This window comes from Myotis daubentonii, chromosome 3 (assembly GCF_963259705.1).
Source record: "Myotis daubentonii chromosome 3, mMyoDau2.1, whole genome shotgun sequence".
NCBI lineage: Eukaryota > Metazoa > Chordata > Mammalia > Chiroptera > Vespertilionidae > Myotis > Myotis daubentonii.
Window position 1 is genome coordinate 114,776,649 of NC_081842.1, and position 27,644 is coordinate 114,804,292.

At 45.4% G+C, this 27,644-nt stretch overlaps 1 protein-coding gene and 1 long non-coding RNA gene across 2 annotated transcripts; both read left to right on the forward strand.

Annotated features, from left to right (window-relative positions):
- The first annotated feature begins 22,956 nt into the window (after window positions 1-22,956).
- On the forward strand, window positions 22,957-24,711 carry LOC132230576 (transmembrane protein 241-like). Its single transcript, XM_059688222.1, is given in 2 exon segments — window positions 22,957-23,421; window positions 23,423-24,711. Coding segments are annotated over 2 exon segments (900 nt in total). The 5' UTR covers window positions 22,957-23,025; the 3' UTR covers window positions 23,927-24,711.
- A 132-nt stretch (window positions 24,712-24,843) lies between these two features.
- Window positions 24,844-25,653, forward strand: LOC132230577 (uncharacterized). The gene is made up of 2 exons (XR_009451890.1): window positions 24,844-25,327; window positions 25,359-25,653. It is a non-coding gene; the product is annotated as an uncharacterized LOC132230577 (long non-coding RNA).
- Window positions 25,654-27,644: the final 1,991 nt, after the last annotated feature.

Consider the following 27,644-nt stretch of genomic DNA (forward strand, 5'->3'; position numbering starts at 1 on the left):
AACCACTCTCTTAATAACAACTGCTGCTCTGCAGTCACTGCAACAGTTCACAATGCTGTGGCATACAATGTAATGGAAAGACTCAGAGTCTGCAGAGTAATGTGCTCCCATTAAAACCAAGTACCATGCCCAGGTAGAAGGAGGGAGTGTGACATAGAGTGAGGTAGGAGAAAAAGAAATGCTATGCACTGAGCAAAAATTAAGCAGCTTGGGACTCAAGCAGTGAAAATCCTTACATAAGGCTTAAGCGAAATAGGTGAGCAAGAAAGCTGGAAACTGCATTTCTTCCCTCCAATCACTCAGTTCATGTGCGGCCATGCAACTGTAATTAATTACAGAAGAAAAAGATGACAGCCAATGAATACTAGTAGTGAAGGAGGCCGAAGGCATCTGTCCAAGGAGTTGCATGATAAGCTTCCACATCAGAAGGAAGCGCTAATGAGGAGACTAAGGCAGAGGAAGGCAGAATCCAGGGGCCTCACAAATAAGTATTGGTGATGAATGAGGGTGAAACCATTGGTAGCAGAGAGTGGCACAGAGAACAAAAACTTCATCTCTCTGGCTGTCAGTTTTACACAGAGCCTTATGTGGAAGATTTAATTATGGAATCTGAAGGTCCCCAGCAGTCTCAACCACTCATTGGCTATAATTCCAGCAGTACCTAATAGAAGTGAAGAAATGTTCAGATCACATAGTATTCTTTTACAAGTTAAAGGTGCTGTGCTGTTGTGAAACTTAGAAGGGTTTGGAATTCAAAGCACCTTTCACCTAATAAATGAGTGATTTGGCCAAGCCCTTTAACTTTTTCAAATCTTTTTTCTAATCTTCAAAACGGGAAGAAGTTGTTGTCATAATGTTGCCAAGAACATTACCCACATTCAGAATTATTTTAATAACTTGACATACACTCCTCAGGTAGCTTTCAGTTGCTTTTTAACACAAAGGTAAAAGCAGTTTGGTGTGTCATTATTTTTAAAATCTATGTATGCATGTCTCAAGATATGAACACACAATTTGGGTTGGGAATGAGTTGAGTAAAAAATAAGTGATTAAACAGCTGTCTCCTGCTTGAGTCTCTCTCTCTCTCTCTCTCTCTCTCTCTCTTTCCCATGGATTTCATAAAGGTATTTTTAAATATACCTTAGACCCTATCTGTCTGTCAAAATTTCCAGTCTTACATAGAAAAACACAAAGACCAGATAGGGCCTAAAATGTTTACGATGGCCCTAGCTGATTTGGCTCAGTGGATAAAGCTTCAGCCTACAGACTGAAGGGTCTTGGGTTCAATTCCAGTCAAGGGCACATGCCTGGGTTGTGGGCTCAATCCGCAGTAGGGGGCGTGCAGGAGGCAGCCAATCAATGATTCTCTCTCATCATTGATGTTTCTCTCTCTCCCTCTCCCTTCCTCTCTGAAATCAATAAAAATATATTTTAAAAATGTTTATAATGTCCTTCTCTTTGTCACATTTTTTAGGCAAATTGAAATATTACAGAAGAAGGACTCAGTTTTATTTACACTGAAGCCCCTTAAGGTGTACGTATGCATAGCTGAGCTGGCAGCCATGCACTCTGACATTGCAGCCAAAACAGAGAGAGCTCATTTCTTTCTTGGAATTCTCCAGACCACTACAACAATGTGGCAGCCAGTCTTTAGCCTCTCCAAATATGTTTTAATAGGAATTTTTATTTGAAGGGACATCCATATTAATCTCTTATATACAAAAGTCACTTAATCAGCATTAAAGGATCCCTCATTGCTTCTTTCACCCTTTTCCTTAAGGACAGAAAAGCAAAAAGGATGTGATTCTCCTTCATAGGGTCATGACTGGTTTCACTCTGGCCCTGACCAAAAGCAGCAATGGGCTCTGACTTTCAAAGTACCTAGGCAGATGTTCCTCTGCCAACAGAGGACACAGGTCCAAGAAGTAAGATCACCATAGGCTAGGATTCCCCTTCCCATCATTGGAAGCAGCTCAGAATCCCCTGGGGCATTGATTAAAAGTTCAGAGCCTTAGCCCTCTCCCTGAAGATTCTGATTCAGGCAGCCCGGGGGTCGTGCCAACAGATCTGTACATTTAGCCAGTGTTGCAAGGGGTTCTACTATGGCAGGGCCTCAGGGAAGCTTGGGGAAAGTCCTGAAGTCCTATGAAGGAACTGCACCATCATATTCAAGTACAGCCTGACTTCTATGCCCATTTTACAGAAGAGGACACTGAGACTCAAAGTCACAACACCAGTAAGAGCCCAAATTGGGTCATAAACCAAAATCTCTTAGAGTCCAGAGTCCACACATCCACCCACTGAAACAGTCCCTCCAGTATTGTGGGTGATGAAGTCTTGCTCACTTCTTCTACTGTGGTGTCTATTACTTCCCAGCATACTCCCAAAAGCTCTGTGTTAGTATATGCCTTTGAAACATAATAACTAGAACTGTGAAATCAGAGAACTTATCTTTAAATCCACTTAAGTCATTTGGCCATGTGGAAAGGCCTGCAGATAGATCCAGGCCTCTCCCAAGAGTCAAGTTCATAAGCTTTGTGACACTCTTTCTGCTATATTCAGGCTACTTTTTCCAGATATTTACAAGATCAAAAATGGATTTCCAGACTATCAAAACTGAAAGAAGTCCAACTGACATGTGCAAATGATTTACCCAGTGATTTCTTATGTCTAGCACAGTGCCCTTCACACCAATCATAGCATTTTCTTTCAAATATCTTATACAATAAAGAGGTAATATGCAAATTGACTGTCATGCCCTCGGACAAGATGGCCACCCCCATGTGGTCAAACAGGGCCACCCCCATGTAGTCACAAGATGGCCGGCAGGGGAGGGAGGGCAGCTGGGAGGGACCAGGCCTGCAGGGGAGGACAGTTAGGGGCAACCAGGCCAGCAGGGGAGGGCAGTTGGGCAGGGGGGGACCAGGCCTGCAGAGAAAGGCAGTTGGGGGCTACCAGGCCTGCAGGAGAGGGCAGTTGGGGGGGAACAGGCCTGCAGAGGAGGGCAGTTGGGGGCTACCAGTCCTGCAGGGGAGGCAGTTGGGGGCTACCAGGCCAGCAGGGGAGGGCAGTTAGGGGTGATCAGGTCAGCAGGGGAGCAATTAGGGGCATCAGGCCAGCAGGCAGAGGCAGTTAGGGGAGATCAGGCAAGCAGGTAGAGGTGGTTAGGGGCAATCAGGCAGGCAGGGGAGCAGTTAGGGGTGATGAGGCAGGTAGGCAGAGTGGTTAGGGGTGATGAGGCAGGCAGGCAGGTGAGCGTTTAGGAGCCAGCGGTCCTGGATTGCGAGAGGGTGCAGGCCAGGCTAAGGAAACCACCCCCCATGCATGAATTTCATGCACCAGACCTCTAGTAAAATTAATAAAAGCAACACTTCTCTAGTTGAAAATGGAATAAACATCCTAGAGTTTAGGATTCCACCCTCTCTCCCACTTTCTTCTCCTCATGATACCCATTGAAGTTCTTCTCACCCACCAATGAATTTTTTTTTTTAAATCCTCACCTGAGGATATTTTTTTACTGATTATCAGAGAGAGAGGAAGGGGGAGAGAGAGAGAGAGAGAGAGAGAGAGAGAGAGAGAGAGAGAGAGAGAGAGAGAAACATTGATTGGTTGCCTCCCATATACACCCTGACCAGGGATCAAAGCTGCAACCTAGGTGTGTGCCCTGACTAGGAATTAAACCTGAGTCCTTTAGGTGTAAAGGATGACACCCTAGCCAGCTGAGCCACCCGGCCAGGGAGGCCACCAAGAAATCTTCATGTTCCACAGACCACAGCTGAAAAGCCAAGGTCCTAGGGTCTCCTTCCAATGATGAAAAAAAATCAGGTGCTAATGAAATGCATAAGATTTTGATGAGACAGTAAGCCATAACAAATAAATAAAACACCCCTTACTTGTCCCCATCACTAGTAATTAAAACAATCTGGTAATTGAAGGCATTAGACTTGGAGTTGGCTGGTGTGACAACTCCCCAAGCCCAGACTTCATGGTTTATTGTCCTGCTGTCTGGTAGTGAGATACAGGTTGTGAACTAACACATGGGTGTAGGCTATGATAGATGCCTTGGTTGTGTAGAGAGATTCTAGAATTGAAGCTTCAGATCAAGTAAGAACTTAATATTTACTGTGAATACTGCTGCTACCACTAGTTTCCTGCTTACTAGTTCTGACACAATCCAGGTAACTAGGCAACCATGAGTCATTGTTTGATTGCTAAATTGGTGAAACAAATCCAAGTTTTATAGACATTTGCAAAAGGACATTTAAAAGGAGCCGAAGTGTTCCTTAACTTCAAAGTTTTTTGTGTTTTTTTTTTTTTTTTTTTTTACTGTTTGTTCACAAGAATCCTAACCAAGCAAACAAGCTAGTCAGGGCAATGATCCATGATTTGCACATAATGAGAATTTGAGCCAACAGAACACAAAGTGGGAATAACCTTGTTCTGACCCAGAGACAAACACTCATGTTCTCATCAATCTTCCTCAGAAAGACCCCAGTAATTCTGAAAACATCCATTTCCTTGGCCAGAGGGCCAGCCAAGACTCCTTCATAGCAAGAGACTTCGTTTCTAGTTCCTGAAAGTGAACTTGATTGTAGCCAAGACTCAAAGCACACTCCCAACTGCTCAGATTTCTCCTATTTCCTATGTTTTATATATGATTTAGATAAAAGTTCTAATAGTACATGGAGGAGTAAAAAGAATATAACGTTTGTCATCAGATTGCTCTGCCATCTTAAGCAAGTTACTTAAGGTCTCTGAGACTTGGTTACCTTAGCTATAAACTGGGGATAGAAAATATATATTTATAGGGTGGGGGACTAAATGAAATTATATAGCTATATATCAGTCAGAAGACATATAAAAGCAAGCACAGTAATTATTAGTGGCATTATGTTGAGTAAAAACCAAATGATGGCAAGTCCTTCCCATCTTCTCCAGGTCATCTTCTCCAGGTCATTTTCTCTCCTCTCCAAGCTCCTATTAAAAGAGGATAAAGCCTCTTCTGTTCTCATCCTATATAATAAACAGGTGATATGCAAATTAACCCTCACACCCTCACAAGATGGCTGCCTACGACCAGGCCGGCAGGAGGTGACCAGGCCGGCAGGGGCGTTAGTGAGGGATGACCAGACGACTGAACAACAGTCTGCATGGGGTGACCAGGCCAGCGGGGGGGGGGGGGCATTTGGGGGCAACCAGGCCAGCAGTAGGGGGCAGTCAGGAGCAATCAGGCCAGTGTGTGTGTGTGGGGGGGGCAGTTAGGGCCAACCAGGCCAGCAGAAGGGAGCAGTTGGGGGTGACCAGGCCAGCAGGGGAGACAGTAAGGGGTGACCAGGCCAGCAGGGGGGACAGTTAGGAGTGACCAGGCCAGCAAGGAGGGGGCAGTTGGGGGCAACCAGGCAGGCAGGCAGATGAGCGATTAGGAGCCAGCAGTCCAGGATTGTAAGAGGGATGTATTTCAGTGTGCAGTGGGACTGAGAACAAATGGCTTAAACTATTAAACAGTTTACTATTAGTTTTCCTGATTCAAGATTCTTACCACTCCAATCCATTCTCTAGCAAACTAGTAAAATAATCTTCCCAACAATCAAATCTGTTCTTGTCATTTTATATTTAAAAACAGTAGTTAGCTTCCTTTGCCTATAGCAAAAATTATAAATATACATCTTCTAAATACCAATTCCAGTAGAGCTGGTGGTGGTTTCCTAAAGCCCTGTGCAGAGAGGGTTCCACGGGTGGCCTGGGCTCAGCAGAAAGAGCTCCATTCATGCTGATCATGACATCTGCCATGAGGGTAGAGAGGAGAAAGCTCTGGAATTTGCCATGCCTGATCAATGGAGTAAAGCCAAAGCTCTAACATGACTTAGAAGATCCTGCACAGGTTATCTATGACTGCATTTCTTGCCTATGAAACCACAGGTTATATCCACAATTTCTTATTTTCTTATGTTTTTTTCCCAAACATGAGTTTTTAACTCCATGATTTGCCCCTGCTATTCCTTTGATGGAAAGGGCCTTGCCCTACTTCCCCTCCATCCTTAATTCTCTTATCATCTTCAAGATTCAAGCTGAATGTCACCCTATCTGTGAGAATTCTTATGACCACACCAGATATAATTAGTCTCTCTTTCCACCTCTAAGCTTGTGAAGTACTTTTTTCCTACCTTCCTTACTGACTTTGTCATAACATCATATGGTAATTTACATGATGTTTACATGTTCCAATTCCCTAATATACAGTGTGCATAATTGATGGTCAGTAAATGTTGATTGATGGATGAATGAATGGGTGAATGAATGAATTCCTTGGTGGCAGATACCATCACTTACTCATCTTTGTTTCCCAAATCCCAACTATAACTGATGCATAGTAGGAACTCAGGAGTCTGCTGAGTGATTACTGCCATCCATGTGGCACAGAGATCTGGGCTCCCTGTGAGTCACAAATCACAATCTGCCAGAACACTTCCCTCTGGAGAGGTCACTCCCCACAGCAGCTCTTTCAGTCTTTAGGCCAGTTTTGTTCCTTATTTTACTGGAAATAATTAAATGCTAGCACTGACTCAAAAATAACTAGGAAAGCTATAAAAACTGCAACAGGTCTATTAGTAATATTGTGAAAGATGCTTATGTCAGCCCTGCAGAGTGTTTCTTTATGCATTTATGTTGCATATACTCTTCTTACCCATGTAGTCAAGGCAACCCACCAGCCCCTCACAACCCTGTCATGTGCAGCTCAGCTTTGCTGAGTGCTCAGTGAAACAGATCTGACCAGCTACCCATGTGTGGAGTCATTAGGGAAAGTGCTCAGGTATGCTCAGGATCACCTCTCATCAGTTAATGTTGCAGAAGAACTGTTGCATCCCTGCTTTGTCACCCAACCCCCTTGAAAAAGAAGTTTTGTGCTCTCTCTACTAACTAAAAGTGAAATTCTGCATCCAAAGAATTCTTTTCTAAGCATGACAATATGGAGATGCACAAAGAGTAAACCTTGCTTGATTCCTGATACTCATTTAAATTGGCATCATTATGGAGCAGAAACTATTTTGGGTCTATGCATAAGTGGAATATCTAATACATTATAATTACATTATAATGAAATACAAATCAATGCAAGCTTCATAAAGTGCTTCTCATATTCTGTGGGCATTCAAAAGTTGAAAATGCCTATAATTTTATTTTAGTTGCTGCTCACATGATGATACATCAGATTAATATGCTTAATTAAAAGTCATATTTGAAACATTCAAAGGGATAGTTAATTTGTTATTGACTTTACTATAATGCAGCTAAGCATTGTGGAATTGAGACAATGAAATTCATCATGCCTGCTAGGAACAGATGGAGGATATTTTATGATTTTCAGGAAACACCATGTGCTTGACACCCAAGAAAACACAACGAACATGCCCTAACATATTTGTCATTAATAATAAATTTTTACTTTAAAAGCCACTCTCAAAATAATATCCAAACCACTTAACTGTCTGCTTTTAAATGAGAATTAATGAGAAATAGTTATTTCCAGGAGCTGTGTATTCCACAGTTCAGGTCTGATTCGTTGACTATTGGGAACATTCCTCAGAAAGAGTCAAAGACCATCTCTTTCAGATGATGATGAACTAGCTGTTCTAATGTTGAATGTGAGATAAAATCTAATCAAGTCCACTCCCTACACTTGACACTGAATTTAAAATAAAACAACTGAGTTCATTCCACACACAAACATCTTGATTTCCTGTTTATAAAGTTCTATCCCTTTACTCTCCAGCCTAAAGTCCATGTTGGTTTAAAATGCTTTTGGGTGCCCTGTGCCCATCACCTCTCCTGCGATGGTTCTGGCCCTCACACCAGGTGGCACATGCCATTCTTCACCTGTCCATCTGTCCCTCCACTGGAGTCAAAGCTGAGCCCAATTCCACTTCCCACAAATTGCACCTCTAACATTTTCCAAGTATTTCAAAGGCTCTTTCTCAGGATTTACTCCTAATTACCCTCTTTCCTATATCATGAAGGGAAAACAAAGAGCCAGGCCCAAAGGGTGCAGAGATGAGGAAGAAGACCTGGGTGAAGGTGGGCGCATGGGGCCCAGGGACCAGAAGCAGGAGGGGACAAAATCTGAAAGCAGCTGAATGGGGGAAAGGAAGCTCCTAGGCTCTAGGGACAAGCATGCTGCCTCAGCCCCAGAACCGAGGTGGAAGAGCAGCTGGTAAGCTCAGCCTCACCAGTGCCATCCATCCACTTCCCCCAAGACCATGGTGAGAAATCAACATAGTTTGGCTAATCAGTGATATCAGATTTTGTGTCAGTAGAGATCAGCTGTTATCAGCATGAGGGTAATTTCTTTTACAGGTTCTCCAAGTTGTTTATTTTTCATTTTGTTCCTCGTGGCTCTACTGAAAACCCCTTCTCCTGGTCTCAGGTTCTCAAGTTCTCATCTTTTCTTAAGTTCCTGTCAATTGCCCTACTCTCACTTCCACCCAACACATGTGCACACCCACAACTTCAAGGGACAATAAACTACCACACTGTAAGGCCCTAAATAAGAAATAGCCTGTATTCCATGGGATTCATCATGAGCACTGTGGAGAGATGTGTGGTCTGGTTGATGGCCATGATGCAGCTCAGAAACAGCCCCTGTCATAAGTGGTTGTATTATTAAAGTAGGCTGTTGCCTTCTGAGCCTTTTCAAAAAGTGCCACATGCAAAAGTTAACTTGAGTGGAATGTTTGGGGCCCACATCAGATAATAAGTTATGTTTTCATGGCTCTTCAATGAGATCCTTACGTGAATCAAATGTGGTCAAGCAAAGCTGATGAAGAATTTAAACAGCACAAAACATTCATCCTTGCAGGCAGCAAGAACAGTGTTCCAGTGAAGAGAATCTAAGTACTGTTGTAAGGGCCCTTGGAGTCCATAACAAATACCATGTTGGGAGAAGGGACAAAGCTAATCAGAGAACAACTCAAATATACTTTAGCAGCTAAAGCTGACTTGTGATAGAAACAGAAGAAGCCCTATGTGCAACATGTGGAAGCTAGGAAAGGTAAAGCAAATCACCCCGGGTTCAAGAATGTCTAAGTTACTTCCAGGCAGAGAGTTGAAAGTTCTGATAAAAGAGATCCAGGACTGGATTTTGGAAAGTGTGTACAGTTTTGAGTCAAGAAGGTAAAAGAAGAGGAATGTATCAAACTTGATCAGGGGCATATAGACCGCAGAGGTACATCAACAGGCCATGAAGGTGACAGTCCAACTCCTTCTTTCTGGTCCATTGTTGCTAAAGTTTCAGGCGGTTCAGATTAGTTCAGTGAAACAATCTTGAATATCATCAAAGATCTTAACACTGAAGAGATTATTAAACTATTTTGCATTTTTAAGTACTGGGCTTTACTTTTTAAAGCAGTGTTAGGTTTACAGAATTTTGAGTAGAAACTACAGAGCTCCTATATATTCCATGTCTCTCTCACAGTTTTCCTATTACTAACATTTCCTAGAGAGCTAATATTATTATTAACTAAAGTCTGTAGTTTACATCGGGGTTCACCCTTTGTGTTGCACATTCTGTGGGCTTGACAAATATATAATGACATGTACCTACCATTACAGTATCATACATAATAGTTAACTTGGAGGAGGGGCAATGATATTTTTCTTTTATTTTGTTCTAAGTTTTATTATTATTTATCAACTTAACTTTTTTATATAATTTATTGAGGTGAAACACATCTAATTTTATTTTTTAATTTTATATTTTAAATAAATCTTTATTGTTCAGATTATTACAGTTGTTCTTCTTTTTCCCCCCATAGCTCCCCTCCACCCAGTTCCCACCCCACCCTCTGCCCTTAACCCCCACCCTGTCTTCATCCATAGGTGTACAATTTTTGTCCAGTCTCTTCCCACACCCTCCACACTCCTTTCCCCCTCGAGAATTCTCAGTCCACTTCCTTTCTATGCCCCTGATTCTATTATATTCACCAGTTTACTCTGTTCATCAGATTTTTTATTCACTTGATTTTTAGATTCACTTGTTGATAGATATGTATTTGTTGTTCATAATTTTTATCTTTATCTTTTTCTTCTTCCTCTTCTTAAAGAATACCTTTCAGCATTTCATATAATACTGGTTTGGTGGTGATGAACTCCTTTAGCTTTTTCTTATTGGTGAAGCTCTTTATCTGACCTTCAATTCTGAATGATAGCTTTGCTGGATAAAGTAATCTTGGTTGTAGGTTCTTGGTGTTCATCACTTTGAATATTTCTTGTCACTCCCTTCTGGTCAACTTTCTGTTGAGAAATCAGCTGACAATCATATGGGTACTCCCTTGTAGGTGACTGACTTTTTTCTCTTGCTGCTTTTAAGATTCTCCCTTTGTCTTTTGCCCTTGGCATTTTAATTATGATGTGTCTTGGTGTGGTCCTCTAGGATTCCTTTTTTGGGGGTTCTCTGCACTTCCTGGACTTGTAAGTCTATTTCTTTCACCAGATAAGGGAAGTTTTCTGTCATTATTTCTTCAAATGGGTTTTCAATATCTTGCTCTCTCTCTTCTTCTGGCAACCCTATAATTCGGATGTTGGGATGCTTGAAGTTGTCCCAGAGGCTCCTTGCACTATCTTGATATTTTTGGATTCTTTTTTCTTTTTGCTTTTCTGGTTGGGTGTTTTTTGTTTCTTCGTATTTCAAATCTTTGACTTGATTCTTGGGATCCTCTTGTCTGCTGTTGGATCTCTGTATATTATTCTTTATTTCATTCAGTGTATGCTTAATTTCTAGTTTAATATCCTCGAGGTCTCACTAAATTTATCAGTGGTTTCTAGAAAATTCTTGAAAAACCTTATAACCGTGGTTTTGAACACTATATCCCGTAGTTTGCTTTCCTCCATTTCTGTCATTTGTGACCTGTTTAATGTCTCCGCATTTTGGCTGCTTCCCTGTGTTGATAGAGTGGCTTTCTGTGCTAGGTGTCCTATAGGGTCCAGTGTCTAAGCCTCCCCAATTACCTGGGGTGGACACTCTTGGTGCACCCCTTTGTGGGCTATGTGCACAGTCTTGTTGTGGTTAAGCCTTGAGTGTTGTAGGTATCACTGGGAGGAATTGACCTTTAGGCCAATTGGCTGTGAGAATAAGCTGTGTCTACAATAGGAGAACTTCTGTGCTGAAGACACCCTTATGGGGCAAGACTTGCTTTAGTGGGGCTTTGGTGCTCACTGAGTCTGCCCCCTGAGTGTGTCCCTTATGGATCTGAGAAGTTGTAATCTGGATGTTCCCACTCTGACCACTGGGTACACTGGCTCTTGGATCTCTAAGGAGGTGCTAATTTAGCCTCTGCCTGAGGCTACCCAGCAGGAGCTATGGAGAGATCTGCAGATTCCTTTTCCTTGTTTGGGTTTTGGGTGTTCCCAGATGAAGCCCAGCTGTGAAGCAATGCAAGCTGCTATGGGGCCTTGGGCCTTCTTTTGGATTTCTGGGTCTTTCTGACCCAGCTGTAGTTTGTTAGGTAATTTTAGATCTCAAAGGGCCAGCCCATTCATATGCAAAAGCCTCTGAGCACAGCTTGGGTGGAGCGGGGTCTCAGGGAATCAACAAGGCAGAGCAAACAGCTATGGCTGATCCTCAGTCCTGCCTTAAGAGGCCCTGGGTCTCTGAGAGAAAGCCGCCCTCGAGTTCTGCCTGATGCCAGATAGTCCAGTTTCTCCCTGTATGAGTCTGGGCCCCCAGGGACTCTCCCGGAACTGGTGTAGGGCCATCGGGAACTTGTGCCTCCCTCCTGATTCCAAAAGACACTGGCGTCCTCCGTTGCCAGCCCCTTTCTGAGCGCTCAAGCCTCCCTACCTCTGCACTTTACTTCCGCACCTCCTCTGAGTCTCAGTGTGCTTTTCTCTTTCCTTCTAGCTGTAGAATTTCCACTCATCCAGCCTTCCTGTGGTTCTGGATGATGTCTGTTTTGTCTTTTAGTTGTATTTTTGAAGTGGTTGTGCGAGGCAGCAAACTCTGGTGTTTACCTATGCCGCCATCTTGGTTTCTCGAAATACATCTAATTTTAATTAACCATTTCAGAGTAGTTCTTTTTGGGAGAAACCAATAGGGCAGCATAGGTAAACACCGGAGTTTGCTGCCTCGAACTACCACTTCAAAAATACAACTAAAAGATGGAATGGGCATCATCCAGAACCACAGGAAGGCTGGCTGAGTGGAAATTCTACAACTAGAAGGAAATAAAAAAGCATACTGAGACTCAGAGGAGGCGCAGTACGGAAGTCAAATACTAAGGTGCGGAGGTGCATGTGGAGAGGGCTGGGGGCTGAGGGCGTGGTTGTCGTTTTCAATTGGGAGGGAGTCTCAGGCTCTGAGCTCCAGTTCTGGGTGAGTCTCTAGGGACCCAGACTCATATGGGAGAAGCAGGACTGTCTGGCATCGGTCAGAACTCAAGGGCAGCTTTCTCTCAGAGGTGCCTGCAGCGATTACCAGAACACTGAGAAACAGAGCCTCTGAGGGCTGGACTGAAAGCAGCCATAACTGCTAGCCCCACTCTGTTGATCCCGTGGGACCCGCCCCGCCCAAGCCCTGCAGGGAGGCTTTTGCTGGACAGCCTCAGGCAAAGGCTAGATTAGCACCTCCCTAGAGATCCAGGAGCCAGGAAACCCAGAGGTCAGAATGGTACCATCCAGTTTGGAGCTCCGTGGAACCATAAAGGACATACTCAGGGGGCAGACTCAGTGAGCACCAAAGCCCCATTGAAGCAAGTCTTGCCCCAGAGGCGTGTCTCCAGCACAGAAATTCTCCCACTGCAGACACAGCTGATTCTCACAGCCAATTGGCCTGGAGGTCAATTCCTCCCAGTGATAACTACAACAATCAAGGCTTAACTACAACAAGACTGAGCACAAAGACCACAAGGGGATGCACCAAGAGTGTCCTCCTCAGGTAATTGGGGAGGCTGAACCACTGGGCCCTAGAGGACACTCAGCACAGAAAACCACTTTATCAACACAGGGAAGCATAAAAATGCGGAGACAAAGAAAAAGGACACAAATGACAGAAATGGGGAGAAGCAAACTACTGGATATAGAGTTCAAAACCACACTTCTAAGGTTTTTTAAGAATTTTCTAGAAACTGCCAATAAACTTAATGAGATCTACAAGAAATCTAATGAGACCCTCGATGTTGTGATAAAGGATCAACTAGAAATTAAGCATACACTGACTGAAATAAAGAATATTATACAGACTCCCAACAGCAGACTAGAGGATTGCAAGAATCAAGTCAATGATTTGAAATATGAAGAAGCAAAAAACACCCAACCAGAAAAGAAAAATGAATCCAAAAATATAGAGTAGTTTTTTTTTTAAATAATGCTCAGATTCTGATTTCTAATATATATTCTTGATTAAAACCCACACAAGGAGGAAAATAGATAGTGCTTGTGCCTGGAGCAAAAATGTCCACACAGAAGACCTTGTTGGCAAGTGGTGCAAACAGAAAGAGGGAGTCTTTCAGAGCCTTTCTTGTCTTAGTAAGACTAGTTTATCCAGGTTTGCAACTTTTAGTGAGAATTGGACTAGTTAGTGCTCAGAGTTTAGAATGAATTTGGAAGAACTGGCACTGCTTCTCATAAAAGCTATGGCATGCACTTGATTTTTCCCTGGAAAAACTAGTTACCACCACATTCCAGAATACGCTCACCCAAATTCTGAGGTCAGGATGCCCTCCCTGTTCATTCTGTGTTACAACTCAGGAAAGATGTTGGAGGATATTTCTAGTCTCTGGTGGGTGGCCATAGATGAAAGATGTTTGTGGAAGAACTAAGAATATCAAAGTGGGGTGGGGAGCAGAGGACAGAAAAAATACTAGGTTCAAAAAATAGGAAACAATAGTCTCAGGGCACAGGAAATTGAATCTATCCACTAGTAATAATAACATGTAGAAAAGGAAAATGGACAAAAGCAATGTCTCCTTTTCCTCTTGAATTAAAATTTCTATTTGTTCCATATGGCACCGAGCTGAAGGACTTCTCCTTTTTGCACTATTTGTTCCAGTTTTTAACTTGGTTTTCTTTTTCCTTCCACATTCAGGAGGCAAATTCCTTTACTGTTCATTCACCTCAGTCTACCCCCCACCCCAACTCTACTTGTATAGATTTCTTTCTCTTTTGTTGTGAAAGGTGGTGGCTTTTTAAGAGATGAAGTTTAGCTCTCATTGGATTTGTTATTTGCAGTTTTTAAGAATGTAGACCTTCTTCCTCACTCTCTCCTATCTGAAGTAGCCCCTACAAGTGCCTTGTAGCATTCTGAAGAAATGTTTCCAGCTCCACACTATCCTCTCAGAGTACTTGCAAAGATCATTGCTGAGCCTTTCAACCAAAATTATCTTAAAAGACATTTCTGAATGTGTTTCTGCTGACAGATTCAAGGAGATAATTACTATGAGGGGGGAAAATTACTTTATTTCACTATAGGGTAGATGAGTGGCCTCCATCACCATTTGTAAGAACTCTGAGCACAGGTCAGAGAAAATGGGCCACTGACAGAGAGATATATGTGCTCACTGTGCACACAGACATAACAAACACCTCACTGATTTTACAAATATTTACTTAGTGCCTACTAAGTGCCAGGCACTGTACTTGGTGTGGGGATAGAAGAAGAAGTGCCAGGCACTGTACTTGGTGTGGGGCTAGAAGACATAGCCCCCGTTATGCAGTTTTCAGCCTAATAATCTAGCAGGGAAGAAAAACAAAAATCAAATAAAGCAAGTGGAATCATTACAGTTGGTCGTTAGTTGCCACGACAAAGAGTAACCATAGAGGGCAGAGCTGACCTAGAAGGTGGTCTGGTAAGGGCTTTCTGAAACAGCATGAGAAGGACCAGCCTCTCAAGTAGCTGAAAGAGGAATTCCAGGCAGAGGACCAGCATGTGCAAATACCTGGCAGGGAAAGAGCTTGGTGTGTTTAGGAAACAGAGAGGCGTTTGGTGTGACTGCAGTAGGCAAGGGACAGAATGGCCAAGGAGAAGTTCCACGGGAAAGGCCATGAGGAAGACAGATTTTATTCTAACTGAAGCAGGTGTCCATCAAAGGGGGAATAATGTGATCTAATTAACTTTTTTTATGGATCATGCTGGTTGTGCTGTGGAGAACTGTGGGAAAGTGAGCATGACATGTGGGAGGCTAGTTAGGAAGCTGTTGCATTGGTGCAGGCCAGAGATGATGGTGGCCTGGATGCAAAGAATCATGATGCCTTGATATCTAGTCTGGAAGCAGAATCACAGGACTTCCATGCACTTGGTGTGGGAAGTAGAGTGAGACAAAGGAGAAATCAAGACTGACTCCTAGGTTTCTGACTTGAGCAATCATGTGGATAGTAGTGTCATTTACAAAGTTAGGGAGGACTGGTTAGGGGAAGGACTGGTCAAGAATTCAGTTTAGACATTAAACTCTAGATGTTATTTATATCTATGGATGAGATCACCCTCTAGGTGAGAGATGGTGTTTAGGGGAAGAAAAGAAATCTCAGCACAGCAAGTGGAATCATTACACAGTTGGTCACCTAAATATAAACACCTGTATTTAGAGGTATAGGAGTCTGCAAAGAAGAGGTCCATGAGTAAAGAGGAAGCCAGCAGTGTTGAGGGTCCTTAGAACTCAGCTCGAAAAGTGTGTGAAAAAGAGTAACCACTGTGATAGGGACTGAGTGACAGAGAGAAGAGTCCTTTGGAGTTGGCAACTCAGAGGTCATTGGTTGACCTTGACAAGAGCAAATTCAGCAGAGTGGCAGAGTAAAAGCTAGCTAGGGATAGATGGAGGAGTGAATGAAAATGAGGAAGTGGATCCTGGCTGGGTGGTTTAGTTGGTTGGAGCATCATCCTGTACACCAAAAGAGTTTGAGTTCTAGTCAGGGCACATACCTAGGTTGTGGGTTCAATCACCCGGCCCAGGCACATACAGGAGGCAACCTATTGATGCTTTTCTCTCACATTGATGTTTCTCTCTCTCTCTCCATTACTTTCTCCCTAAAAATCAATAAACATATCCTCAAGTGAGAATAAAAATAAATATTTTTTTAATGAGGAAGTGGAGATAGCATAAGTTAACTCCTTTGAGTATTCGAGCTCTAAAAGGAAGAAAAGAAATGGAGCAACATGTGGAGGAGAGTTGAAAGTGTGGGAGACAGCAGGGTTGCAGAGTGAATAAAAAAGGAATCTCTGGAAAGGTGTCAGAGGATGGGGTCTAGATCCATGAGGAAGAGCTGGCTTTTGAGGGGGCAAAGTGGAAGAAAGAGGATCAAAGCGGGTGTTGGATGGTGAGAATATGAGGTGCTTTTCATCTGTTATACCTGATGGTTCCTCCTTATTTTCAGTGGACTATGTGGTGAGGTCATTGGCTGACAATAGGGATAGAACAGAAAGCTAGGAAGAGACAGGCAAGTTAGGTCAGAGAGGAAAAGCAAGTCTTCTTTTAAAAGAACACATGCAATAGGCTCATCTGGAAGGGCTGAGCACCCAGTTGAGGTTTGTTAACACAATTCAATGGAGTAATTTTCTCTAGTGCTCTCTAAAGAGGATTCTTGCTTCCTCCACAAGCAGTTATTTCACTTGCCAGAAAATGTAGCCCTGTTCAGGTGCTAACACAGACAGCTTCAGAAATACCTACCAGGGCTAGAGGCTCTCTGTGAAATGAAACCTACATGGGCACTTGGGAACAAGGAATACCCAGCAAGTGTGATGGAGGGGGAAATGGATGCAGGGAGGAATTTTTTGTCATTCTTCCCCATACCCTTCAAAGTGCTCATTTCTACAATAATTGGGTCCAACGATAGTCAAAACCTGCTTTCACTGCGCATTCAAGATTTGTATACTTTTTCTTTCCATTACTGCTAACAACTTTTTATTGAATTTTCATGTAACCAAATATATGATGTGCTCATAGAGCAGGTGCATGCATAAATAGAAGAAACCCAATATCAAGTGGTATCAGAGCTCCAACCATCAGAAAATAGATTAATCCTTCCTAAGGCAAAACATATTATGATGCCTAAGGATTGATTGAGGGCTTTTCTATACATTCCAGAACATCCACAAGTAATAGCTGACACACACCTGTTTTCTCCCAGCTGATCCTATAAGCCAATGATTTTCAACCATGTACTGCAAGAATTGCTAAAACATGCAAATTATGACTATTTAGTCAGGGCCACTGACCTCTTTTCCCTTAGATTGGCAAATTAAAAAAAAATGACAACAGTCAACACAACAGCCGTCCTGTGTGAATGAACCAAAATTATACCTATTTTCTGTGTCAGATCGACAAAAAATAGAATATATTTTTGGTGTGCTACAAAATTTTAGTAATTAGTTTATGTGTGCCATGAGATGCTATAGACAGGGTTCATGTCTGCGGGATTCACTTTAAACAGTTACTCACAAGGCACCAGTAGATAGTCCACAACTGTCCATTTTGATGCTGCTACTAATAGTACTAACTGGCCTAAGGCTGTGGCCTCCAAAGATTTGAAAACCCCTCAGAGCCCTAGAGGATGTTGTGTCCTATGAGACTGTCCATGGCCCTCTGTTGCTTTGTTACTCCTACCCAAGGCATCTTCACCCTCAGCAGAGGTAAGGAAGCCCTTTCTCCCAACTGGCACAGGTGGCATATGAGGCAGGCCACCCTTGGAGCCTGCAGGCAGACAGAAAGCATGCCAAGAGGATGGACAGGCCAACCTTGCCAGATCAAAGCCCAGTATGAAAGGGAGCTGAGGCTAGTGGTGAGGTTTGGGGTTATGAAGGATGAGGAATGTAGAGACAGACTTGACTATTTGCCACAGATCTTTTGACAAACACTTAACAAGGCCAGTGTTTCAGGCACTTCCTGGGACTGAAAGTTCTCATTGCTTAAGCGCTGTGTCAGCTATTTTACATACATTTCCCATTCAATTCTTGCACCAACAGTATGTTACTGGTGACAAAATTCGGGTTGATGGAAATTAAGTGGCATGGTGACACAGGCAGTGGGGACAAATTCAACTAGGGTCAGTACTGATGGTCACAGGACTGTCTTACTACTGTGAAAAAGGAAGTGGTAGAGGCTTGTTTTCCACTTTTTTCCTGGTCATTGAGAAGAGATAGAAACACATCAAAACAAAACAAAAAGCAGCAATTTATCCATAATCTGACCAACCAGAGTAAAGGATTTGGGAATTTTTGTGTATTTCCTAGAGAAGGTTTTTGATGATGGAAGTGACATTATTTTAAGATGAAGCTGACAGCAGGAGAAGCAGCTTTTAGAGTCTGCTGTTTGAGGGTTAATGTAGGTACATGGAGCAGCAGCTATTCTCCATGCAGAACCCACAATGCATGGGCACTGCCCTAGCTCCTTTGCTGGGATGCTCTCCTCACTCAGCCCTAATAGGCAGGTATTGCTTCCCTATTGCTTCCCAGGTGGAGAAACTCTCCTGATGGGGGTCATCACTAGTAAGAGGAAGGTCCCTATGTGCAACTGAAGCTCAGGTGGGTCTGATGGCAGAGTGTCTTCCCATTGGGCTGTGCTATTGGAGCTCTGGGGACCTAAGGAGGTTGTGGGAATGGAGAGGGAGGCTTGGTGCAGGCTGCCTGTTCCATGGGGAGAACTACATGACTCGTAGTGTTTCTACTTGTTCAGCAGGTCTTCAGGGAAGGCTGTGCTATTCCCCTGCCCCATCTCAGCCTCCTCCCAGGAGAGCAGTTTTTATGTGAACTACGTAAAGAAAGGAAAAAGTGTCAGATGAGATCAACTGAAGGCCAGGGCTTCTCTGCAGTCGTCCTGAACCCAGAGGCTAGGACCCCATCACACCCCCTCCTCTTCTGAAAAGTCAGTGGGAGAATCAAGCAGCTTCCCTTGACATGGGAGAAGGTGGTCAGAGGCTCCTAACTGGAGACCCAGGGCATGAGGGCCTCTGGATGCTGTATGTTCACCTGTCTGGGGAGAGACTCCATGCCATCAGCAGACCCTCACAGGCTCTGTCACCCAAACAAGCCTGAGAACCCTGCCCCAGAGTGGGTGGAGTGTTCCTAGGAAGCTGACAGTCAGAATCAAGATCCAGTGATGTTTCAGAATCACTGGAATTGAATTTTTTAATATTCCTGAGTCACAGGAAGGAATGTACTTCAGAGCAAAAGGTGTACTGTTTTCGCTGAATCTTTGGGCCTTGGTGATTATAATTGACCTGAAGGGAAGTGTCCTAAAGCATAGTTAATGCACAGGCCATAGTGCCCACAACACAGTGCCCATATTTAACGCATAGGCCACAGACCCCTTGGTCTCACTGGACTACACAAAGTAAGAACTCCAAGCTCCAAAAGGAAGGGTAGGCAGTACATGAACAGCAGGTGGTATCTGTGGCAGTGACTAGCAAGTGAAGGTAACCAGGGGAACTGTCTCCTGGCATGTGGAGGACTACAGGTGGCGATGATCAGAGACCAGGCAGACAGCAAGGATCAGAGGAATCCTCAGCACAAAGGGCAGCCTCAGTACATTCCACACACTTCCTCACTTCCCATCCACCTGTCGCCACTGTGGCAGATCTGCTGTGAGTGGAAGCAGGTTGCCATGCTCTGCAGCAGGGGCCTTAGGTGAGGGGTAGAGGGCATTCATTCCCAATGTTGCAAGTCATGGTGAAGAGGTCCTCCCTCTCATTCCCCATTAGTAGATGAATGGATAAATAAAGCTCTGGGACATTTACACTATTGGAATACTATGCAGCTATAAAAAAGTGGGATCTCTTACCCTTTGGGACAGCATGGATGAACCTGGAAAATATTATAGTAATTGAAATAAGCCAAACTAAGAAAGACAAATATCACATGATCTCACTTATTTGTGGAATCTAATGAACAAAATGGGTTGAGCAACAAAATAAGACCTGAAGCATGGAGGCATGAACAGACTGACATACCTTGATGTGGGGTTGGGAGGATGAGAAGAAATAAACCAAAGAACTTATATACTTACATACATAGCCCATGGACACAGGCAATAAGGTAGTGAAGATCTGAGGGGGCTGGAAAGAGGGGAAGGAAAGGGAGGAAAATGGGAGATATATGTAATACTATCAACAATAAAAAATCCTATATAATAAAACCCTAATATGCAAATAGATTGAACGGCAGAACAACCGATCACTATGACATGCACTGACCACCAGAGGGCTGACGCTCAATGCAGGAGCTGCCCCCTGGTGGTCAGTGTGCTCCCACAGTGGGAGCGCTGCTCAGCCAGAAGCCAGGCTCATGCTGGTGAGCACAGCAGCGGTGGCGGGAACCTCTCTTGCCTCCACAGCAGCGCTAAGGACCCCTCAGGGTCCCCGACTGCGAAAGGGCGCAGGCCATGCTGAGGGACTCCTCTCAGTGCATGAATGTCATGCACCAGGGCCTCTAGTAAATAAAATAAATCTCCTTCTTCTTCTAAAGACACCGATTATTGAATTGAGGGCCCATCCAAATCCAGCATGACTTCCTAACTCGATTACATCTGCAGAGGCCTTATTTCCAAATAAGGTCACATTCACAAGTGCCAGGGCTAGAATTTGAATTTATCTTTTTGTAGGATATGACTCTGCCCACACTTCAGATACAGACACTTCATCCTCTGCTCATTGTAGCAGTAATAGAGGGAGGAGAGCAGTAATTCATTTCTGCAGCATTTATTAAGCCACTGACATGTACCAGGTCAGTCCCCGGCAGTGAGGGTACCACAGTAAATAAGACAGATGAGGTGCCTGTCCCCATGGATCTCACAGTGCTATGCAGAGGGACAATACAAACAAATTGACTAGCAAAACCACCTCAGAGGCGGTAAGAACTGTCATCCCAGCTGCTCCAAAGTGCCATCCAGGAGGTGGAAAACTTTGTGGGCCTCCTATGAGCAAACAGCTGGTGTTTGTACCTTGCAAAGATTTTGAAACAATGGACATACGTAAAAGCATCAGCCCATGCCATATGCCAGGGAAGCATAGGGACAGCCGAGGACTATCAGCCCATGTCATAGTCATGAAAATAGAAACACAACGTGGAAAGCCCCATAATCTCTCTAGACCTCCACTCTCTCTAGCGTTTACTACTATTTTGCCCTGATAATCTTGCAGCTGTTTCTTGTAAGGTTTTAAATTTCAATTTCAGCAGAAATAGTTAATGGCTTGTCACAGTACATCTATCTTTCAGGAATTTATGACTTGTAACAGACTGCAAATGTTAGCTGGTGGAAAAGACAAATAATGATACAGGGTGAGTTTGCAGCCTCTTTGCTGATTTATAGAAGCTGTTTCCAGAAAAACACAACCTGCTAATTAAACAAGCCCCTCTCTTCTGCGAGATGAAAACATGGGAAAATATTGTCCTGTCAAGTGGAGGGCAGCCACCTGGTGGACTGTTTCCTAAGGAAACTGACTTCTCGGGGACAGCAGGAGTGCTCTGACCTTGAAAGCAGGTGACAAACATAAGTTATGAAAGTTCCCACACCCTGTGGGCTGGCATCATCATTAGCAACCGTTTGCAGATGGGAAACATGAGGCGATGGCCAGACTGATTTTGCCCAGGTCAACAAGGAACCTGTGTGACTCAAGGGAGAACTGAAGAAGCCTCTACCCAGGCTGCCTGGTCCTTCTTGGAGACCACAGTCTCTCCTCTGCGTTCATTCCCAAACTGCTATGAAAAGACTCTCCATCAGCTCAGGTGCCAGGACAAGGACTCCAGCATGCTTCATCACTGAGCGGGTCTGCTCTGAGTGCACTTTCATGGCCTGAGGTGCCATTTAAAGAAGCTAAATTTGTGGCAATTTCCATTATCTTTACATAGTAAGTATATATTCTTTAGTTTGACAGTTTTTTTAAACACATCAAAATTATTTATTACTAGAGGCCCAGTGTATGAAATTTGTGCACAGGTGCAGTCCCTAGGCCTAGCTGGTGATTGAAGCACAAGTATCTGGAGTGGAAGAGCAAGTCCCAGCTAATGTGTGGGCCCTGGGCAATACCCAGGCCCCCGGGACCCTGCAGAACCCCCTCTGCCTGAGTCACGGTGCCCGAGTCCCCATGTGGAGATGCAGTGAGCATGGCCAGATGCCACAAACTAGGGTGCAGCATGGGCCTCTGGGCCGCCCAGCAGTGCCACATGGAAGCTGGCCAACCTCACAGACTGGCTCCTGTGCAAACCCATGGGGAGCCTGACCGGACCCTGTGGTCCTGGCAGCTGTGGCCTGGCTCACCCGGAAGAGGCCGTGCGGGTGCAGGGCAGGCTCCTCTCAGGCACCTGGCACCTGAGCATGGGGGCTTCCCTGGGGCACAAGCCCTGGCGTCCAGGGGAGGGTAGCAGGGGGAGTGAGAGCGACCTCGGTGAACACCTCGCATTCTCACCATACCTCCATCCCCATCACCCCCAACCCCAAGTAGCCAGTGAGAGGTTGCACCCCCACACACACACCACCCAAGTGCCAGGAGAGGTTGGTCGCCACCACCCACACCCAGTTCCCCATCCCAGCCTGGGGCCCAGCTCCGATCAGGCGATCAGGGCCTGCCAGCCACTGGTCAGTGTCTGTAGGACAATAGGTCGGGGCCGCCCCCGCCAACCCCCGGCCCAGCTCTCTCAGTACCTGGGAGCTGGGTGGCAGCCCCGACCCCTGCCACTACCGCTGTTCACTGTCTGCAGGGCGATTGGTGGGGCGATTGGGCCCCTGCTCCCATCCACCTTAGCTTAGGGATGCCCACTCACCTGCTCCACCATCCCCACCATCCCGCTGCTCTCATAGGGGCCCACCAAGGTCAGCAGCGACTCCACTGCTGCCTGCTATCAGCACTCTGTTGCCAACGCCCGCCATGTTCTGCACCGCCCCCTGGTGGTCAGCGCACATCATAGCGAGCGATAGAACTCCTGGTGGAACATTTTGCATATTAGGCTTTTATTATATAGGATAAAAAATCAAAATTGGCCTGGCAGCGGCGGCCCAGCTCTGGCCCGGCGGCCGCGGGCTGTCAGGGTCCCTGGGGGCCGGCCGCACTCAGATGAGCGGGAGGGGGTGCCTGGTGGGCCTGGCCTTCTGCACCTGCTACCTGGCAGCCCACCTCACCAACAAGTACGTCCTGTCTGTCTTGAAATTTACCTGCCCTTCGTTGTTCCAAGGGTGGCAGACATTAGTTGGTGGACTTTTGCTTCATGTGTCATGGAAACTGGTCTGGGTGGAGATCAACAGCAGTTCAAGATCTGATGTTTTGGCGTGGCTTTCTGCTTTGGTGCTGTTTGTGGGCATAATCTATGCCGGTTCCAGAGCATTATCCAGACTGGCCATTCCTGTGTTTCTCACTTTTCACAATGCAGCTGAAGTCATCGTCTGTGGGCACCGAATGTGTTTTCGGAAAGAGAAAAGGCCTCCTGCCAAGATCTGTAGTGCCCTCCTGCTCCTTCCTGGCCACTGCGGGGAGCCTCCCTTTTAATGATGCCCAGTTTGATCCAGATGGGTACTTCTGGGCTGTAATTCACTTACTCAGTGTAGGGGCCTGTAAGAGTCTCCAGACGTCCCTGAAGCCCAGGGCGCTGAGTGACATCGACCAGCAGTACCTAAACTATATATTCAGCGTGGCGCTCCTGGCAGCCGCAGCGCATCCCACAGATGACCTCCTCTGCGCCCTGGACTTCCCCTTCTTGTATGTCTACAGATTCCACGGCAGCTGCTGCGCCAGTGGCCTTTTGGGGTTCCTCCTCACACTCAGCGCCGTGAAGCTGAAGAGCCTGGTGGCCCTCGGGCAGTGTGCGGCCTGGCTGCTCCTAGCTCAGGTGGCCACAGCTGACTCCTCAGTGCTGCTGTTCGAGGGCGTCCTGACCAGGGAGGCCGTGGGATGCCTCCTGCTCGGTGGTCTGGGAGAGGCCTTGCTGGTTTTCTCAGAGAGGAGGGGCGCCCCGAGATGACGACGTGAAGATTGAAAGGGAGATGGGACGCCCGGCATGGGAGCAGACGCCCAGGGATGGAGCTCGGACGAGGGTGAGGAAGCCGAGCATCGCTGGGGCCCACTTCTCCTGCGCCAGGAGCTCTCTGGTCTCTGGCTGCAGAGAATGGCCTGGTGCCTCTTCCTCGAGAGGCTCGCCTGAGCCCCACCTCTGGGTGTGCGGATGCCTGCGGACGCCCCTTGGAGGCGCCGCTCACCTGCCTGGCATGCGGCTGCCTGCTGGAGCCTGCACAGGCGCTGCTCTCCCTGCTCACGCTCCGTGGGGGCCGCCCTGGCATTTGGGGTTTGTTTTGTGTGTTTACATCTTCGGAGCCTCCGGGACATCCCTTCCTCGCGCTCGTGCAGGCTGGTCCGAGCCTCACCCACCCACTCACGGGGATCCTTCCAAGGGCGTCCATGGCTCGGCCGTGAGAAGCCAGCAGGGGCCATCGCCCCAGAGCGGGTGCCGAAGCCCTGATGTGTGCGTGTTCCTTCTGTTGGGTTGTGTCATATTAAGTTCACACTTTTTTTCCGCTCACCATTCAGTTAACCTGAAACGAAATGATCACCACAGAAAAGAGGTGGATAAACCGAGGGTGTCCTCCCTGGCAAGGGAAAAAGAAACAGACATCTAACATGGACACACACACCTGTTATAGTCACTTCCTAAAGCTCTGAATCCATTCATTCCCCATATCTGAGGAGGTTCCAGTCATTGAACACAAGTATACTTTTCAGGCCAATTAAAGGTTGGATTAAAGCTCTAAACCAGGGGTCCTCAAACTACGGCCCGCGGGCCACATGCAAATACAAATATTGTATTTGTTCCAGTTTTGTTTTTTTACTTCAAAATAAGATATGTGCAGTGTGCATAGGAATTTGTTCATAATTTTTTTTAAATTACAGTCCAGCCCTCCAACGGTCTGAGGGACAGTGAACTGGCCCCCTGTTTAAAAAGTTTGAGGACCCCTGATCTAAACTGTGCCTCAATGGGACTCAAAAAAAAATGAATTTGCATGAAACTGTTGTTTGATTCTGAGCCCTGAGTGAAGGTTTAGGGAAATAGTGCCGAATCCACGTCTCTGCTCAGAGGAAGTGTGTGACTCCTCACCTCTGCCGGTGTCGGCCTGGGGCCCTTGGAGATGCAGGATGGCAGAACCCCCCCCCCCCAGGTCGCAATGGGAGCCCCCCAGGTTGCCATGGAGAACCCCCCCAGGTCGCCATGGGAGCCCCCCTCCGCCCAGGAGGAACAGGGTGGGCGCGGCCCTGGCCCTGGCCATTCCTTCTGCGTGTCCCTCCAACACGCTGAGGAAAGGCAGCAGGAATAGGTCTGTACACGTGGAGTATGAGTGCCTGTCCTTGCTGGTCTCTGATGGATGTCCAGGTGGCGAGCCTCAGGTGACCTTTGCCCTCAGGTAGTCCGTTTCCTCTGACTCTCACCTGGATGCGGGCTGTCTGCAGACGGAGGATCAGATGGAAACCCGGGTTCAGAGTCTCCTTGTTCTTTTGCTCCACGAGACTCTGTAACCGAGGCCACTTCTCTGCTGTTCTTGGAAAGAGGCGTCTGTCCAAGGGTCGCCGTGTGTCTCCCGTGGCGTCTGCGGAGAATGAGGAGGCGCCTGGGGCTGAAAGGGCCCCATCCCAGTAGGACAGACCCCACGCACTTGGGCGGCAAAGCTATAGGCCTTTTTATAAAAGTCTCTAGCAAGGGTTTCTGTTGTTGTTGTTGTTTGATCTTTAACCTCATGTTCCAGAGTCCTGTTGTTTTGCAGGGTGGGCCCAGGGTCTGTAAACCAGGAGCCCCCTCCAGGCACCCAGGCACCCTCACCCGAAGGACCGTGTGCTCACTCCTCTGGATCCTGGTACCTGAGGCCTCGGTGGCTGCGAGTTGGAGGGTTTTGTTTGTACAAAGAATATGCTTTGTGTCGAATAAAAAAAACAAAAACAAAAAGCAACAACAACAACAAAAAGAAATCAAAATCAAGGTAAAAGACCCTCCCAGAGACCCAGGGCTGGTAATGGGTGAAATCAGAAGATAACCAAGCCCAGCCTTACCCTACCAAATTCTTTACTGAGCCCTGTTGCAATCTCTGCCTTCTCTGCTACCTCCCACTTCCTTCTCCACCTCACCAATCTCCCTCCAGCAAGGCCAGGCTCAAGTCCCTCTCTCCCAAGAAGCCTTCAATTTATGTTAGATCACTGATCTCTAGCTCCCTTTCTCCTGCCTCTGTTTCATGCAACTAGCCTCAAGGATCCTAGCAACAACAATTTGTGTAGACAGGAGGTCTTATATCTTATCTTCAGGCAGGCAATAGAAGTAGCTATTGTAGGTCAAGTAAAAACCAAGAATAGCAACCCAGACCACATCCCATATGAGCAAGAAGTGGCAGGGACTCTGGCAAGTCCAGAGTTTTTGCCCAATAAAGGGCAGCCATGTGTGACTAATGGGTTATTTCATTTTATTTGTTTCAATGCATGCTTCTGGATGTTTGACTGTCACATTTACTGGCTAACTGTGAAGTCTGTATGTAGTTACAAGTTCTGCTTGACTACATTGTGTATTCTCAACAGCAAGTCACTTTTCTCCATGTTTATTTCCTCATGAGAAAAATACACCTAATAACATTTCTCTCATATTCACTTCACAGGCTTAATTGAACGTTACTTTGAGTTATTCAAAGAAATAACACAAAAATGCCTGCTTATCATTCTCATTTTCAAGATCACAGTAATGATCGCTTCTTTCTCATACAGTTTTAATTTATTTCTCATCTTTAAAATATCCCAGCCTTGATCTGTTGAAATAAGGGTGGGGTGCACTTAGAAGCATTTATTAGCCAATGGTGAAAGAGCCTCAGGTGTAGTTTTTTAAAGTAGATTGTCTGAAAACAAGTTAAAATAAAAAGACAACTATATATCAACATTCAGTCCCACTGCTCATGGTTATAACAATCTTTTAGAAATCCTATTGGGTGTCAAAAGCCTATAAAGAGATTAGGATAGGTAGACAACATAGAAAATGAAACAACAATTCAAATTACTAAAAATAAATAATGAATTTTATAGACAGTGCTTGTTGTTGTTGTTGTTAAGAAAGAATATAGATGCCTGTTTTCCCCAGCGCCCAGAGCATCTGCATCTTGGGAAAAACTAGTGGGAAGTTTGGTTCACCAAATCTCATCTGTCACCCCTCCCTCCCCACAAAAAAAAAAGGGTTCATACACTTTCCTGCTGATGTGGAAATCAAGAGTATTTTGAACAAGGAACATTTTTTAATTTGGGTACCACTGAGACATCCAAATAGATGGAAAAGTGAAGGGTAATGGTTGGGAGTTCTCCAGGAGGGTGCCTAGCAATGCACACCATGTTCCTATTTCACCATTAGCCTGAGGCTTGGCTGGACAGAGGAAACTGGCAGGCTCCTACCTCATTTCTTTTCTCCTTTGGAGGGAGATAAGTAGTGCCTTTAATCATTGTGGGCTCTGCATTAAGTTGGTTATTTGAGGCAATATCATTTATCTTGAAAGAGATTTGTGGAAGAAATTTATGTGTGTTAGTATTCATGGTTAACTCTTATCAAGTACTGGCTGCATTTTGAACCCTGTTCCTAGCACTTTGCAAGTATTAATTTATTTATTCCTCACAGCAACCCTGGGATAAGAACTAAGATTGAATTCTGCACCCACCACTTAGTATTTGTG